This window comes from Terrapene carolina, unplaced genomic scaffold (genome assembly GCF_002925995.2).
Source record: "Terrapene carolina triunguis isolate 2854851 unplaced genomic scaffold, T_m_triunguis-2.0 Scaffold85, whole genome shotgun sequence".
In the NCBI taxonomy this organism is placed as follows: domain Eukaryota; kingdom Metazoa; phylum Chordata; order Testudines; family Emydidae; genus Terrapene; species Terrapene triunguis.
This window is the reverse complement of record NW_020664436.1, coordinates 17,168,865-17,181,266: the sequence shown is the minus strand read 5'-3', so window position 1 is coordinate 17,181,266 and position 12,402 is coordinate 17,168,865. Positions and strand designations below refer to the sequence as shown.

The window sequence follows — 12,402 nt, the reverse complement described above, 5'->3', positions numbered from 1 at the left end:
ATACCTTGCAACACTGGCTACAACAGTGCTGCTCTTCGTGGACCGTTACCTAGTTGTGGTAAAGAGGCTTGCGTGTTCCAATGATCCTCAGAACTATGTTGTCAGGAGCTTTATGCTGCTGGTAGGATCTCCCAAGGCAAACAGGTCTGAGAGGAGGTCCCAGACAAAGCACGATCCAATCCCCCAAGTCCTCAACAGTGGATCAGGCGGAAGAGGGTCTTCAGATCCCAACAGCTGTGAAAGCGGATGAAGGCTGCAGCATGTTGGAGATCTCCAGTCGTCTCGGACTTTTTCTGCCACCGGGCCCCAGACCTCCAGCTTGTCATGATCATGTGGTTGCTGTAGGTGTATCAGCTTCCCCATATTAAAAGACACCACGCATAGGCTTCTACAATGGGAAATAACATCTTTCCAACCTTCCATCAAGGGATCGTCGATGATGATGATAACAGTGCCATGTGAATACCTGTTTTCTACATCCAAATATTCCAAAAATATTTAAATAAATGGTATTGTTTAACAGTGCAATTAATCATGACTATTTCATTAATCTCATAATTGATCATGATTAATTTCTTTTAAATGTTTGACAGCCCTAATTTGAAGACTGTATGAAGACTGAAGTATGAAGTATTTAAAAGGCTTGATTGTAATTTCATGAATAAAAAAATGTCTATTTTTTTGTACTTTCTGCCAAAACCTTTCTATGAATTTAGTTGTCAAGAGAAATCCAGAGATGGGAATCCCTGTGGGTGCATCCTTCTATTGCAATGTGGTCTTATCATGAATATAGTGTAGAACATTTATACATTATGCAAATGTTTGGATCTCAATTCACTGTACATAGATGTATTGAAAACTATAGAGGTGTAGTGACTCATTGTAAAGGAACTGTATCTGTTTTAAAAAGCTCGCTACATATGGAAGTGACTGGAAGGAACATTCATAGCTAATTATAAATAAATAGTAGTTAACACTTTAAATAAAAAAAGAAGAAAAAGCAAAAAGATATAGAGCATTGACAAGTAGATGAAAGGGTTCTTGTTGCCTTCCATCTGAGATTACTCAAATGCATTCCTGTATTCAATTACCTGAGAAGATGTGATATTCCCTTAAGTGAGAGCGGGAGATCAGAAGGGATTGCAGTTTTGTGCCTCTGCTTGCTCACAGTCCTTTGGAACTGGTTCAGAAGAAATAGCTTAAGCTGCTAAAAGGTTTTGGATTCAGACGGTGACTACAGACCATAATCACTGGGTCAAGATCATAACACAGAACAGCAACAGAAAGTTGTGGTGGAACAAAAAGTTTAAGATGGATGTTTGAATGCCATTAGAATAGACCTCATCTTAATACCACAAGGCCTGCTCAGAGTATTTTCTGAATTTGAACTAAATAGTAATTCTGTCTTGTAACTATGCTTATCTCGGTACATTTTCACATACAGTACCTGGTAAGCCCTAATTTTCTGTTAATTTCAAATAGATTTTCTGTAGGTAATTTCGGGGGTTGATGCACATTCAGGATTCAGCAAAGGGTTTAATTTTTTTTTCACAAGGCCATCAAATATTAGCCACTGTCATCGTCTGAAGATTATTGATACACTCACCTCTTTTAAATACTTCCTCAGAACCACTTATTTCTGCTATTTTCCATCCATAATCACTGCTGACTCGCTCCCCAATGCCACTCCTCTCCCTGACTACATTAAGGGATATTAAGCTTACAACAAGAGATCAAACAACAAAATCCAAGAGGTTAAACCAAAAGTGCATGCATAAAATCAGGAGGAGGAGAGGGGGAAAATGGGGAGGAAAAGGAAGGAGTTCCCCCAAGAGATTTCCCTTTGTCTTATTATCCTTCTATTCTGCATTGATCTTCTGCCCTTAATAATGTCAGATACTTGGATTCTATAGTGTTGAGTGTTATAGAAATGCCTAAATAAAATAATTATATATCTCATTGCAAGTGCAGCCCCTGGAGTGCTTGCACTCTGCTCAGGAGGGGAGGGGAGAGGGGACATTCTCACTCTTGGAAGGTTAGGCAGAAATTATGTAGGCTAAAATGGTACGTTTTACTACTGGTCCAGCATGAGGGCTTTGGTTTGTGTGGTCCATTGAACAGTTTATCCTCTTTATCTTGTCTTCACTTGTCTTCTCTCCCTGCTTTGGGGTGAGCATATTGGCTGAAGGACTGGTAAGGACATCATGAGGTCCTAGAGTTCAGCCTGCCTGGCCCAGAGGAGGGAAAAGGTGAGGAATTCAGAGGTCTCTGTCCAACCTCTTACACCCTTTCTCCAAAGCAAGTGTCTCCTTTGTCCTTGATTTCTCTCTGCCTGATCTAGGTGGCCAGTTGCCCAAGCGGGGGAGATATGTAGCAATTTTTTTTTTTTTTTTTTACCAGTTCCGGCTAGTGCTTACTCAGCCTCAGTGTCAATGGTAAATAAACTTTATAGATCCTAATAAAACCCTCCCTTGCAACAGGAGATGTAGCACTGGTTTGTCCAAGCATAGCAAATTTAGGCCTTTTCACAGTCAGTACCAACTGATGTCTGCAAATGCAACCTCCCAAATAAGGGCTACAATGGTAGAGAAACAGAATAATCTTTGAGGGTTGAAAGAGAATTATGTTCAACTTGTGGTCTATATGGCAGAGTTATCTCTAGGGCTGGTATTGTTAAATATCTTTATAACTGATCTGGAAACTGAGATAAGCGATGAAAGGGCCAGATTTGTAGATAAGAGAATTTGAAGGAGTTGCAAACACAAAAAATAGAGCAATGTGGAGAATACTTAGAAGATGAAGTAGGCTAGCAACAGAAAAATACCATTTACTTTCCTACAAATTTTTTTAAATGAAGTTTAATATAGAAAATTCAAAGACATCTGCTTGGGGGAGAACAATATAGGCAAATGTTAGGTGCGTGGAAATACAAAAAAAGGATTTGGTGATTTTTTTTTTTTTTTTTTTTTTTTTTTTTTGCATTAAGTAGCCAGTCATACCAGGACTTGAGCAATGTATGACTGGAGCATGACATACCATCAAAGTCAGTGGGACTATTCGTGCAAACCCTTCTTTGAATGCTTAAGTCTTTGCATTTTCTATACTCAAATTCATGTTGTATATTTTTTAAATTATATTTGCAGGAACATAAATAACATTTCTTTACTAAACATCTTCAATTTCTAGATAATCTGTATATGCTTCTCCTAATCTTTTTATTTTCAATGCTTCAAATTCCATTATCGGAATATCTAACTTCAGTGTGGCTACTTGTGTGTAAAGTTATGCATGTATTTAAGTCTCTGCAGAATCTGGGCCTGCAGGAATTTAAAGTGCACAGCTGTAGGATAAAAACAAATACCATTTTGTGATGTGTACATATTGGTAATTCCAGTAGACTGAGTACTTGTGGAATACTGTGTACAGTTTTGTACACCTGATTATAAAACATAGAACAGTAAAATAAAGATAACACAAAGAATAACAGCAAAGACAAGAGCTGGAAGGTCAGACAGGAAAAAAGTTGAACAATGCATATATACTGTAGTTGAAAGAATTGAATAGAAAGGGGCTATGATACTTTGTATACAAATATTTGTGGAGAAATGAGATGAGGCCAAAGAAATGTACTAGAATTGTGACCAAAAATTATAAAGTATTACAGGAAGTATAGGGCTTTACACTAAGGTAGGGCAAATGTAGATTAAATATAAGGAACATATCCTGATAAGAGCTTAAACAATGGAACACCCTGCCATGGGAAATCATGATGCACCATATATAGAAATATTAAAAAGATTAGATAGAGTCAATGTACAGTATGTATGAGGTTTAGGCACCTCATTTCGCTTGTCCCATGAAAAGTCACTTTTTAGCCCTTGATTCTTTGATACCCAAGCAGTTTATGAAAAAAACCAGAATAGCCCCCACCCTTGCCAATATTACCATTCGATATATTTCTGTTTTAAAGTAGATTTGTACTTACAATGCTATGTGAGTTCTTAAGTGCATGCAGACCCCTGTGAAATATTGAGAGTATGAAAGCAGCTAAATAAAAAATAAGTTCTGTTCATAATCCAGGAGATAAAATTTAGGGATTATCATTTACTGGGGTAATGCATCCTTTAGGAGGAGTGAGCTGCAACTTTGAGACTGACCAGAAGGTTAGCGTCAAGGATTAGTTAAACTGTTAGAGGGAAGAGAAGATGATGACAACAACACATGTAATATTTTCATTATGGGGAAGATCACCAGCAAAAAACACCTATAGTACATGAGATCCATGTAATAATAGTTTGTAGTAAAGATATTTAAGATCTATTGATGAAAAGGACTACATGAGAGCTACGTAGTAGAAAACATATGAAGGTGTCTGTTTTAATCTTGATGTTAACTTGCTTTCATGGGTGTGTCACTTACCTTCATGTTACTGCAGAATCATTTTTGTGTTATTCTTTAACAGTTTAAAACACTTCACCTCTAGAAAGTTAGGAGGGTAGGTAGACTGTGGGCCAGATTCTCAAGTGAGTTATGGCCTCCAGCACCTGCTTTAAGTATCATTAGGATGGAGGCTGAGGTTGGGGTAGCATGGGCCAGCCTTGAGGAACAGACTCTCACCCCCACCCCCGGAAACTCTCTGCCTTCCTCCTGTGCCCAGTGGTGGTCTAATACAGGAGAGAATCTGTCTGTGTAGCTCTGACTATCATGTATGTATATATTTAAAACTTTTAACAAAAATATGCAGATTATGCCCTTGTGTCATTTAGGGACTTCTCAAAGTTCTGTTCTATGTATATTAGTCCTTTTTCTAAATGAAATATTAACAAGCACAAATCTCTGTAAAAAGCTATTCTCCCCCCCCCCCCCCATGTGGATGTTCAGGATAACTACTTTTCTTGTCATTTTTTTTAAAGTACTCCAGCATAGAGATGTTTTCAGTCATGCCTTGTTCAGCCTGAAGCACATTTTTATGGTGTAATATTGTTCATGCTTGAGCACTTTCAAACAGTAAATTGCAGAACATTTCCCCCATTTTTATATAGTAAACAATTGACCTGTAAGCTTGTATAAACCATCTAATGGGCAAAGAAGGGAAAAAACTCTGCCGCCAGCTTGAACAATCTTGTCAGAACCAAGTAATCTTGGAAATAGTGGGGAATGTTGTTTAGTTATGACTTTCAGATACTGTACAGGCATTTAAAAACCACTGACCTCAGCTTGTCAAACATTAACCAATCTAAGTTTTCTGCAGTGGATTTTAAGCGGATTAGAGGAGCCCAAGTTAAATGTTTCAGTAATAAATTATTTTTATTTTTAGCAGTTCTATATAGGGATACTTTGTGAACCGAAAGTGAGAGATTGGTGCGTTTGCTACACAGAGAGCTTTTCAACTATTTTGTTCAGTCTTCATCCACATTGTTTCAAAATGAGTGTCACTTTGAGTTACAGGATTGAAGTTAGAAATATATATATTATTATAATGAAGCTCAGTTTAAACTGCCAAGTTTCACCTGGTTTCACATCCGAAGCCATGCAAGGCTCTCATGTAAACCGTAAGTCAGCCCAGGTTTAATCAACACTGGGCTCAGGTTCTCTCGAAAGCATTGTGAAGCTACACAAACGTTTATAAGAATCTGGGCTGAGTTTCAAGCTAGTAATGAAACCCATAATCAGGCAGGCTTCATGTGCTCTTCAAGTTTCCTGTGGTTTGTTTTTTAAACATTGAAATAGGGCCTGAACTTTCAGATAACTATTGCTAGAAATAATGCATGTTACCACATGTAATCCTGTTGATGTCAACTCATGGTAGTAAGCACTACACCTATAGCAAGGGCTTCAGGGTCAGCCCCGTGATCTTTATGCTAAAAAGTATATAGCTGAATGGGTCAATACTGGAGTGGGAGCCATGAGCATGGATTCACATCCTGGCTCTAACTGGCTGTGTGACCATGGGCAAATCACTTTGCATCTCTCTTGCCACAGTCTCCCCCTCTGTAAAATAGACACAGTAGTGCTAGCCCAACTCTGTAAAGTGTTTTGAGCTATATGGATGAAGAAATCCTCATTGGTGATTATTCTTACAACCAATTTGAAATTCACTTTCCACTCTGATCATTTCCGGCCAGACTTGCAACTACTAATGGTTTCAGGATGCAGTAGCATCCTTTTTTAAATGTAGAAGTTAGTATTTCAAAAGGTGATATACCTATAATGTGGGGGCAATATTGAGCATCCATTATTAGATGAGCATGGCTGGCTGCAGTGAAGTGGTAAACTGAATGAAAAGTAAGAATCGTTTTAGATTTTTGCCATATGTTACAATCCTGTATTGAAATTCAACCTTGATGAAGAGAAGACTGAAGGGGGGTACATGATAACAGTTTTCAAGTACATAAAAGGTTGTTACAAGGAGGAGGGAGAAAAATTGTTTTTCTTAACCTCTGAGGATAGGACAAGAAGCAATGGGCTTAAATTGCAGCAAGGGAGGCTTAGGTTGCACATTAGGAAAAACTAAGCACTGGAATAAATTGCCTAGGGAGGTTGTGGAATCTCCATCATTGGAGGTTTTTAAGAGCAGGTTAGACAAACACCTGTCAGGGATGGTCTAGATAATACTTAGTCCTGCCATAAGCTCAGGGGACTGGACTAAATGACCTCTTGAGGTCCATTCCAGTCCTATGATTCTATGACAACACAGAGCCTCTACGCCACTTAATACCCACTTACACCCTCAAAATAGGCCTTGGAAATTACTCTGCAAGTCAGCAAACTTTTGCTTTGAGGGACCAAAGAGGGGAATCAGATTCCAGGTTGAAGGAATCTGTTAAAATACCCGTTAAAATAAATTGTGCATGCTTTTTTGTTAGCCTTATGCATAGGAGTAAATTTAATCTGAGCTTACACATGCACATAGCAGGCATTCTGCTGTTCTTCAGACTGGTAAAATCTCTGAGTTGAAATGTGTTGTGGTTTTGTGTGCCTTGTGTATCAAGACTCCTGCATAAATAAGATAAATTGGAATAAAATGAAAAGCAAAAGAAAATTAAAATTGGAAAATGGAGTCTTCACAAATTTATAGCAAATACAGTTCAGTGTTTTGAATTCTTTTTGTGAGCACCATTGTTGGCAAAATGATAGCTGTCTCTGACTGCGGGAATGAGACTCTCATTAACAATGCACTAATTGTGGGTTTTGTACATCCACTCATGTCCATTACTGGTTTGGATCCTGGCTTTCCTAGAGATGCTTCTTTCCTAAGGCTATACTCCAACAGTTAGTCAGCTATGGGGTTTTTACTCACAGTCATCAAATGTAAATATTAGGGGGGGCCTGGTTGGAGGGTATTTTTCATTACTTCTTCCTGGAATATTATTTCCCTCTGGGTCCATAAGAGCCCAAGTGTGTTGATTTTCAGGGGGCATTCCAAGGTCTTTCTTTTTAAGGCCTACTTATTTAAGCCTTTTCCATGATGTGGTCCCATTTATTTGTGTTAAATTGGGAGGGTATTTTTTTCCATCAAGCTCCTTTTGAGCTTATTCTTTTAAAATGGGGCTGTGTTCTAAAATTCATGGTTGATTTAGAATTAATATACATGTCAATAAAACCTGACATGCGCATTCTTATAAATTGAAAGATAGATACTTTACAGGACATTTTCAACAAAAAGCATTTATCACTAAAGAAATTTGTGAGGTATTCTTCTTGTAGCTAATCCATTTCCTGTCTGTTGTGCAGCTAAAATCGACCAAGAAAATGAAGAGAAGTCACTGACAGAAGCACATAAAAGGTGAGATGAACTAACGCAATAAAACTTTTTCCTTTGAAAGATGTGTTTTTCAAGCCAACACTAACAGAATTTTCTGGATAGCAAAAAAATGCATTCAAAAATACAAGTGATATTTATTTGTCAGCTTTTGTTTTGAACTTTAGAATAAAAAATCAAAACAACCCAAGCATGCACAGAAGACTATTGTAACTGGAAATATACCCATCTTTATGTTTAAAAAAAAAAAAAAAAAAAAGACATTGGTGTATGAGTGAACTGTTTGAACCACACAAGATCTTAGGTGATTTAGTAGACATATAATATACACACACCCTTGCCATTATTCATTAAATACTGGTTTCTTCACTTACGAAATGTCTGCTGTACAAAATAATATTTTTTAATATCAAGGATGTGTATAATTAAATGTGATTTGATCTGTAAGAACTCAAATTTTTCTTCAAATGATTTTTGTGATGAAACCACAAATTTCACTACATATATGAGCAATGTAAAAGTTTCAAAATCGGGAAAATTCCTCAACTGTGCTGTATTTCACAACTTGTGGTGTGTGTGTCAGGGGGTAACATGTATGTACACGTGTTTTTCAATGTTTGTTTAAATGATGGAGTAAAAGGTGACGGGAGGAAAGATTACTTTGTCAGTCACAGTAACGGACCAAAATGAAAAATAAGTAAACAAACACTGTTTATATTCTAGGATCTTCTGAGGAGACTGATAAATGCATTTCTTTACCTGGTTTTATTTGTGGTGTATAATTTATTTATTTTTACCCAGTACTAGTGAATGCAATTGGAACTTCTTATTAGATACAAATGTGTAGGTTAACGTGCTTTTTATAGACTTTGCTAATTAAGTGCAAGGACTTGTGTCTCTTTTAGTGTTAAACTGTACTCTCTTTCCATAGAATTGTATTTAATTATCATCATAGCACCAAAGTTATACCCAGTGAATAGAAAACCCCATAATATAGTCAGCTTTGATTTGCTCTCATCTCTTTCAATTCAACTGGGAGAATATAGGATTGCTAAGTAGTGCAGCATAAATACTTTTGTGAGTGGGCCTCATGATGTGAAAATGGAACAAAAAATATGTTACTTTTGCTCATCTGAAGCCATGGTAAATTATATGTAAGACATTATTAAAATCATTTAGAGTTTTATAATTGCTAAACTGCAGGCTCAGGATCTTCAAAAGCTGTAACCCAAATCCCATAGTAAAACCCAACCTCTGGGTAAGCAAGTGAAATTTTTGAGCACTCCGACTGTATTGTTCTGTCAGGGCTGTCAGGCTTCAAAGTTCACTTCCGAACCTAGCAAATCCCCAAGGATTCTGTCCAGAGACCCTGTGCCTCAGCACTGCCTTTGTTTCTGATTGGTTCCTCTTCCCTGCTTCCTCCCCATTTCCTTGCCAGCCTAGCTTCATTGGAACTGTTCTAATGATGTGTGCCTGTGGCCATGGCTATGGCTACATCTAATGTCTATAGGGACAGTGGAAAAGAGAACAGACTGTCCATCCCCATGGTCCTTCCTCTGGCCTTGTCTATTCCTGCCCACTAGCCCCCTCTCTCCCTCTGTCTGCAGACTCTAGATCCTACATAGGTTGGTGGGGAAAGGAATTATGCCTTATAAGCACATCATGCATGTGTCTAGCAAGGATGATCTGGGCTTTTAGCAGCCTTTATGTTGTATACAAAACAATGATGTTAAGACCCCAAGATTTAATATTAAGAGACAGAATTTATTCTGTCCACTCACTAGCTATGGAAAAATACATTTACATGATAGTATTTCTTTAACTTCCAGCCAGAAACACAGACTCTCTTTTTCGCTATAGCATGGAATGTTAAAACTGGACAACTCCATAAAAATACAGAAACTCTAGGTAAAAAGCACTAACAAAAAAAATCTAATTTGAATAATGTTTTGGACTCAGTGCACCAATGTGTACTTTAAAAAAATACATTTCTCCCTTCTTTCCCTTCCCACTACTGAAATTCTCATTCAGCCACTAGAATAAAACTTTTGCTAAGATTTTGAAGGTCGCTTCTAGGTCAATCTCCTTTGAATAGGATATATTCATTGCTAAAGTTTTCTTTAAATATCTTCTAAATAAAATGCTTGGATGTTGAACTTTTTTTAAAGGAGGCGAGCTTAGGAAAGCTAAATAAGAGATTAGTTACATTCTGTTAATCATAGGTAGAACAGCAATGCATTGGATGAATAGAGAAGTAAGTAGTACAAGAAAAAGTGATGGATTAGATGAAGCAAAATTAATGTGATTAATGTACTTGGATTTTTCTTTTTGAAGTGGTTAACTTCAGCCTATGTACAACTTAAAATCTACCTCATGATAGTATTTCTTTAACTTCTAGCAAGAAACACAGACTCTCCTTTTAGCTATAGCATAAAATGTTAAAAATTGACATCACCATAATAATACAGAAACTCTAGGTAAAAAGCACTTGCAAAAACAAATCTAATTTGAATAATGTTTTGGGCTCAGTGCAACAATATGTACTTTAGAGAAGCTGAGTTGTGCAATAGATGAGCTGAAATGGAAAGTTAATCTTCCACACAAAATAAAGACAAAGAAAATGGAATGTCTGCTCTAGAGACTCCATACAGTGTATAGCTGTTCATTTTTCACAAGTGAGAAAATGTTTAATCGGTTCTGAAATGATGTATTCTCTCTTTATTTATCATGTTTAGTGACTTTAAGAGTGTCAGTATGTAAAGTGTTTATCCAAGGAATGGATTTCTGGCACATGGATAAAATGAAAAGTGAAATGTTTAGCACACAATAGGCATATGTTCCAAGGTCTCTCTGAGTAAGTATCCTGAGATGAGAAGAAAGCACACAGGTCTGTGTTTATCTAGCTTACGCAGGCAGACAAGGAAGGCTCCAGCCTGATATTAACACTGAAGTGACATGGAATGTCTTCGCCATACCCCAAACAATTACATCACTCCCTTAACAATATTGATAAAGTGCAATAAAAAGGAACCTGGCACTTTCCAATTAGACCCTCATTCCTAAATACTTGTGAACCTGTCAAATACTTCACAAGTTAAAGCAGGAACCACTTTTTTTTTTTTTTTTTTTTGAGGGGGGAGAAGAGAGGGAGAGTGTTGGGAGGAGAAGGGCCAAGAATTATGTGTTACATTGTTATCATTTTAAATAATCCTTAGGTAATTTAGGTTAAACACTTCTCGTTTTGTCCTGCGGCCCACAGCAGTATGGCTGAAATACTGAACTTCTACTAGATATGGATGGATGGATGAAGTGACTCTCTACTCAAATTAGAACACTTGGCCTTGTTTTCACGAAGAATGAAGAACAATTTCCTCTCCTTCCCCCCCCAGCCCTTTTCTTTGTGTTCAGTTACTGAACATTTTTGCTTGCTGAAAAGTTTTTAATCATGGCCTTTATTTTCTGGGAGTGGCGAGAGAAATTTTAGTGCCATTTTTGGGGGCGGGGAGAAGGAAACTGAATTTCATTAAATTCAGAAGGGATAAGGTTTGATCATACAATTTCTTACAGGAAAAAGATGCCCACAATATCAGAAAGTCATTGTCACCGAAATACAGTACTTATGATGCAGAAATTTCCTTCCTTTCTCTCACCCCCCCCCCACACACACACACTTCATTGCAAGGTAGGAGGAGCAGCTATAGCATCATGTTACTGGCACATGGTTAGAGCTGTGCCCGGCCTTCATATCTTCTCATACGGGTTCTTGTAGAAGCAGGAGCTAAGTACTAAAGCCAGACAATTACTTTGCACTGAAAATTACTCCATTTCAGATGATTTATGTGGAGCCTCTGAAAATGATGTTGCTTGGAGCAGTGTATGTTTAGAGTCTTCTAGATTATTACACAGTGTATCCCTTCCAAATATTATAAACTATATTTTTATGTATATGTTTTCACTGTTTACTAGGATTGCAAGCAAAATGGTGATAAGATATGATTACAAGGAGGCATTCCCATTTAAGGGCTGCTTTCCTTTGGACTCCTTAGATGGCTGAAGGCTGTAGAAGAGAGCATTACAAATGCATTTTGCTATTGATCACTAGTGAAGGCCAGATAGGCCAAAATGTTGGATTATCATCCTGGCTGGGTTATGTTGTGATTGATTTAAAATGATATGAAAATATAGAATAAGTTCTGCTATGTGAAATTGAAATTTGCTCTGTGATGCAATAACAGATACTTGATTTATAATAAAAGGACAAATGAATGGTTTCTGCACACTAACGTAATTATTGGCAAGGGAATTTAGGATGAGTACAGTTGGATATGGAACACCTGTCTACCCATTTCAGGATGTTTTGGTTTAGTTTATTTTATTATTTGGTACAGGTACTTCTACATTCCAAGGATTGCTAGGGTTTAAAGTGCTTCCCAAGTGCTGTCTCTCAGGCACCTCTTTGTTTTCAGAACTTTTTTTTTAATGCATTTAGCAATGTTATGTTGCTCTCTTTGCTGTAGCAACAGGTGAATTGTAGGAATGTTTACCTCCAAAATTCCCTGAGAAATAATGTAGGCCTAACAGGACAGTCCTTGCATGCAGAGAACTTCCATCAGCTTCAATGGCATTAGATATGGTAGGGA

The 12,402-nt window shown here is 37.4% G+C and overlaps 1 protein-coding gene across 1 annotated transcript in view; it reads left to right on the top strand.

Annotated features, from left to right (window-relative positions):
* The window catches only part of FMN2 (formin 2), a 219,322-nt gene that overhangs the window by 171,618 nt on the left and 35,302 nt on the right, over window positions 1–12,402 (top strand). The window contains exon 16 of the mRNA XM_026649606.1: window positions 7,735–7,786. Within this exon, the coding sequence (XP_026505391.1) occupies window positions 7,735–7,786 (52 nt within the window). The remainder of the gene's footprint in view (window positions 1–7,734; window positions 7,787–12,402) is intronic.